Raw genomic sequence first — 5631 nt, 5'->3', positions numbered from 1 at the left:
TAATACATTTTTAAAATTTATTAGGTCGACAAATATTGTAAATGGGTTATCAAATTAGTAGACAAAATAACAAACAGATCGGAAGAAAATCCTGGAAAAAAAATGTAAAGCAGCGACAATGTAATTCCAAAATTACTAATATCACTCTTATTCAACATTTTTTTATATTCTTTTTCCAAAATACCCTCCTTTTTTCCTTAGTTCCCCTTTTTACTCTGCTATACTTAACTTTTCTTCCGGTGCCTCTATCATCTTCTACATTTGCACAACTACTAGGTGTTCATGTTCAAGAGTAGAATATTAAAAAACAGAGAAGGTAGTTAATGTTGTACTTATTGGCAAGCAACAAGTCATACAATATCTTGGGAAGAATAGAAAGAGTTTGTATATGGACAAGAAGCATGATAAATCTTTTTTTTTTTAAAGACAAAAAACAGAATCAATGCTCAAGATACTATATTCTTTGATCATAAAAAGCCAGTTATAGCATACATGGCAGCCCAAAACTTGAGCAAGTACTCAGTAATCATCAAGTAATTTTCATATGGCTATGTAATTATTATATTAAAACAACTCCCAAATTATCAAATATCATCGGAGTTAAATGGTTAACTTCTCCCATTAACCACTTCCATCAAGCTGTCCAAGTGAAAGCAAGTGTGCCATGTATTTCTGTAAGAAGCCAAAATACAATGATATTAAAAGTAAAATGTTCTAAAACAACAAAACATTTTCCTGCTAGATGGAGTCGGTTATATGCATCAAATAATGTCCTTGAACCCTAGATGGAGTCGGTTATATGCATCAAATAATGTCATTGTCCCCTATCATGTATCATGTTTCAATTTAACCCAAATATGCTAAACCTCTCCCGGCCACCTCATTCAAAATGTAGATGTCTAACATTTAAGAATTTAATTTTAAAGTGATCCTCCCTTGAATTTAAAAGGCTATATGTCACATGTAATGGAAAGAGGAGGGTGAAAACTCAAAATCCTTTGCCTATGAACCTTTTTTGACCTAAGATACTAAGGGGAAGGAGGTGATGGTCTGGGGACCTTAGTTTGGATAAGGTATTTTAAAATTTTAAAGAATTTAAAATGCAATATAAGTAAATTGCCAAAATCCAAATACATGGAACTTTAAAATACCTTATTTGTATATGCAGCAAGAAAAGATGAAAAGGGATACATATGTGGCAAGTTTGATTGCAAATTCTTTTCTTTCTATATTATCAATCAAGTTTTCATGAAAGGATAATAAAAAGAGTCTTGATTCCTTCTCTCCCGAGGTATCTTGGATTCTCTACGCTATTAAGATCCTTGGAATTTATAAACTTCTTTGTATTAATGTCCAAACAAAACATTTTAAGTTAAAGGATTTTAAAAAATACATTCCAAATGTTTTATCCAAGCACACTCTTAAGCTTGGATGTAGAGATTTAACCACTAAGATGTGGGCTAAACTACCTATACCTTCCATATACACTTCAAACAGACCCAAACCAAATACAGCGTAATAAAAAACGAAAAAAAAAAAAGTGTGTAATGTTGAAGCCATGCAGTTATGCTTAAATATGTTTTCTTTTCCTTGTACATATAGCAAATTCTAGTTTTAGTCCCTCCTCCATCAACTTTTTTTTGGCTTTATTCCAAACTTTTCTAGAAATCATTCTTGAGGACCAATGTGGATACATGCATTGTTCAAAATGATTGTACTAAAACCAAGCATTTTTGAAAAGATCTGGATTAAAAAAAAAACAATTTGAGAAACCAAAACTATAATTTGCTCCATTTAAAAGGATTAGAAACATGTTTAAAATCTTGCAGTCCTGACTAAAAGTACACCTCCCATGGTTGGATTGAGTCCAATGAAATGCTTAGCCGTCAACAAAATGTTAAGAAGGAAAAATATTTTACGTGATACTTGCAATTGCAAATATTATTAAAGACTTCAATCATAATTCCTCCAATACGTTTCTATGATTATGCTTTACCATATAACTTTTTGTTTATATTTTCTATTTGCAGAACTTACCTATCTTACACTAGTGTAGGACCTGAATTCTAACATTTAAGCATTTTTATTTCATCTTTTAACTCTCCAATATCAGCAACTATAATATTCCTCAAACATTCAATAGACAAGACTGAAAAAATCCATCCTTTACGTACTCACCCATATACTTGCATTATCCTTTGAAAAGTCAATTTTTCAAGAAAATATTGATGCACCTTCTTATCAATGATTTCTCTATATTACTTTAGATGAAACTATGAAGTGGACCTCACAAAGTCACTTAGCCAGGAAGAGAGACTGTTCAATGGTTCCTTAATAATAGTGCTATAATGACAAATGGCCAGGAATAACTCTGAATTTGACTAAAAGTGTATTCACTAGGATGTGTTAGTAATTTCATTTTGGTGAAGAAAGGAAATGGAAGGGATTTGAAAAGTAGTTGTGATTTTATTGTACTATCCTTGTAGAAGTTAAAGGAATTATTAAATTTAATAACTGTTAAAAAAATTCAGACACAGAACGTGAGGAACCAAGAAATTCAAATGATTAAATTGATTCGTGCCTGAAATTTGATGAACCAACTTGACCAATTACTCTAAAATGAAAGAATCATAAGATTCGAGTTTCACATAAAACTAGGATTTACACAGCAATGTCTTTAAGTATCAATATCAGTGGTAAAAAGTAAAAATTGTTCTGATTCCAGAATTAATATAAACAATTCTAAAATTAAGAAAAATCAAAATAGAGAGTAACATATAGGCTTGAAACTTACTGAATGGTATGCATATGGAGCCTTCCCTTGACGATCGAAGTGTTTGGCCATGATGCAGAACTCAATTGGACCCCACTCTTCAGCTTCAAAGCAGTTTCCAAGAGCAGCTTTGTACAACTAATAACAATTTGCAAACACTACTATTATCCTTAAAGAAAAAAAGGTATAAAAGCTGCGCATGTTCTAAATTATATAATGGCAAATACCTTGGAAGTATCTGTTAATAGCTCAGTACCAGCCGGGTACGATGCGTAGAATTGATCGGCTCTGGAATATCCAGCTCGGGTTCTGAAACACCAAATCATATATCACTCCAGAGATTAGCATTCAAACCAATCTTGTAAAGCATGCAAAATCTAGTATTAAAAAAAAAGGTTGTGACAACATTAGACTCACGTATTGCTAACATAAGCATAGCTTATGAGTGTGGCAAAGCAGTAGAATCCAGTATATGACACCAATCTTCGAAACTTCTGAATCTTTAGAATCTCTTTGAATTCATCATAGAGACTCATGGACAATGATTAGAATTCACCCTGAGAATCAAAGGTAGCCAACAATAGGTTCATCAAACACATGACGTGCACATATTGTCATTGATTTCTTGTTACAAAACATATGCCAAAATATTATCAAACAAGTTACCAAACACAAATGAGGCAAACAAACAATGCAAGACCCGCCACTTAGCCATTAGAAACTATGATGAATTTTGCTGCAAAACATTACCATCTAGTAACGAAAGGAAACAAAGAAGAACCAAGTTTTGGGAAACCTGCTTCTACTTCTTCCTTTATGTTTTTTATTTCTTTTTAAAATTTCTCAAATCTTTCTTTATAATTTCCTTAAAATACAGACATAGCTCCGCATGTCACTATATCCTTCTTCCTAATGCTTTTGTTTGCTTTCCTGTAGCTATAGGAATTAGCTTTAAATATTGACTTTGAAAAGTAACCAAATGTCATGAAAGCTGGAATTCCTCAGTCTTACCACGTGCTGGTGACAATGGAAATTTCATAAGTTAATTAACCTATTAGATCAAAGGGAATAAATGTAAATTGAAAGAATCAAAGAAGTGTGTTTGAAATTTGGACAATCTATTGTTGAAAATCTTCTCCCCCTACATATGCATCATTATTACGTTCTCTTTTTTTTCCCTTTATTTATTTGTTTATTTTTCAGAAATCATGAATGGCAAGGAACCGCCTAACTTTAAAGATTATGTCAGAAACTTTTACAAAGATAACTCAGGAAAAATGTCACAACAATATCCAAAGCCAACAACATTACTATCTAAAGGCTTAAAGAGGTGCTAAGGATTAGCTTGGAGAACTAAAATGTGTCTATGACATTAACAGAGAAGGGAGCTCCATATGAACCAATTATTACAGTTCCAACTATAGCAAATTCAGTGCGAGCACACAGTATTAGAAATTATATAATTAAGCTTAGGATCTGTCCGCAGAATCAACTTTGAACATGCCTTACTATTTCATTTGGCCAGATGTTAAGTCATCAGGTTCATCGAGATATAATCTCCAACGTATATGTCAGTACTTACTAATGAAAAAGACATGAAAACCTCAAGCTCATCCACAGGAAGTTATGGTTTGTAGAATCAAAATTCCAGACTTTATGGTTTGAATTCCAAACTAAGGCCTATTTTCTTCCAATCTTTAATTAAATTCAAATGACAAGCAACAAAGAAGAAAATTAAGGCTCCGGAATATTAATTAGTTGATTCATTCATAAAGTAACAAGGTTTAATCATACATAAGCAAAGTAAGGCTCTATTTGGCAGAACAGAAATCACAAAGATTAAAGAGCTCCCGCTGAATTTAATCAAGCTTATATTCACCTAATAAAGAGGCAAAACCAGAACTAACCTAATAAAATAGAAATTTAAAAAATTAAACTAATCCATATTCTTATATCAAGTCATCAATATTCAATATCAATTAATCAGAAATCAAGATATTGAGAGAGAGACACAAAACTAGAAGAGAGCAGACCGGTGGAGAAAACTGATCAGCGGCGAGAGAGAGAGTACAGAGGAAGTGACCGCGACTGGGTGAGCAGAGAGCGCAACAGCAGAGGAGAGCAGATCGGTGTCGAGGTCACAGGTTGCAGCCTCGCCGGAGAGACATTACATAGCAACAGCAACGGTGGAGAGAAAACTAACACAGCTAAAGTCGAAGTAAAGAAATGGGAGTGATACCGGAGAAAGAAGTAGGCGGCGGTTAAGGTGTCTGACAGACAGAGTGAGAGAGAGACTGAAAGAGACATAGTTATTACTTATTAGAACCTGATCATTGAGCCGATCATATAAAACCGGGTCGCAGGTCACTGGTTTAATCGACGAGTTACTGATGATCCGGTCAAAATAAATAAAAATATAAAATTATAAAAATAAAATTAAATAAAAAATTAAAATGCTCCACAAATATAATATATTAATAAAAATTAAGTATAATTTTTTTAGCAACAAAAAACAATCAACTATGATAATTTTTTATAATAAAAAATTTAATTAAGTAATTATTTTAGCAAGACAATAACAAATTTAATGATAATTGATAGTAAATTTAATTAAATGATGATTTTAAGTAAAAAAAATAGCTAAATAATTATTTTCAGCAACAAATAAATTTAAACTAAATGATTAGTTCAGCAACAAACACAATTGAAATAGAAAGTATTAAAATAATTATTGTTCAAAATTATCAAGATTAATTATTTAAAAAGAGGTTTTTGAAGGATCTCGATTTGATGTAATACGTTAAAGAATGAAGCTTATAATGTATGTAGTAGTTATCTATCTTTTGCATTAGGCGGAA

General features: G+C 31.9%; 1 protein-coding gene across 1 annotated transcript; it reads right to left on the bottom strand.

Annotated features, from left to right (window-relative positions):
• Positions 1–443: 443 nt before the first annotated feature.
• LOC112727846 (uncharacterized) lies at positions 444–5119 on the bottom strand. Its single transcript, XM_025777764.3, has 5 exons — positions 4807–5119; positions 3191–3330; positions 3001–3082; positions 2795–2911; positions 444–672 (listed from the first exon to the last, which is right to left on the bottom strand). The coding sequence occupies exons 2-5, from the start codon at positions 3307–3309 to the stop codon at positions 622–624; spliced, it is 369 nt and encodes a 122-aa protein (XP_025633549.1). The 5' UTR covers positions 3310–3330; positions 4807–5119; the 3' UTR covers positions 444–621.
• Between the last annotated feature and the right edge of the window lie 512 nt (positions 5120–5631).

This window comes from Arachis hypogaea, chromosome 12, assembly GCF_003086295.3.
Source record: "Arachis hypogaea cultivar Tifrunner chromosome 12, arahy.Tifrunner.gnm2.J5K5, whole genome shotgun sequence".
Taxonomy (NCBI): Eukaryota; Viridiplantae; Streptophyta; class Magnoliopsida; order Fabales; family Fabaceae; genus Arachis; species Arachis hypogaea.
The sequence above is the reverse complement of the archived record's forward strand: the minus strand, read 5'-3'. Positions and strand labels throughout refer to the sequence as shown.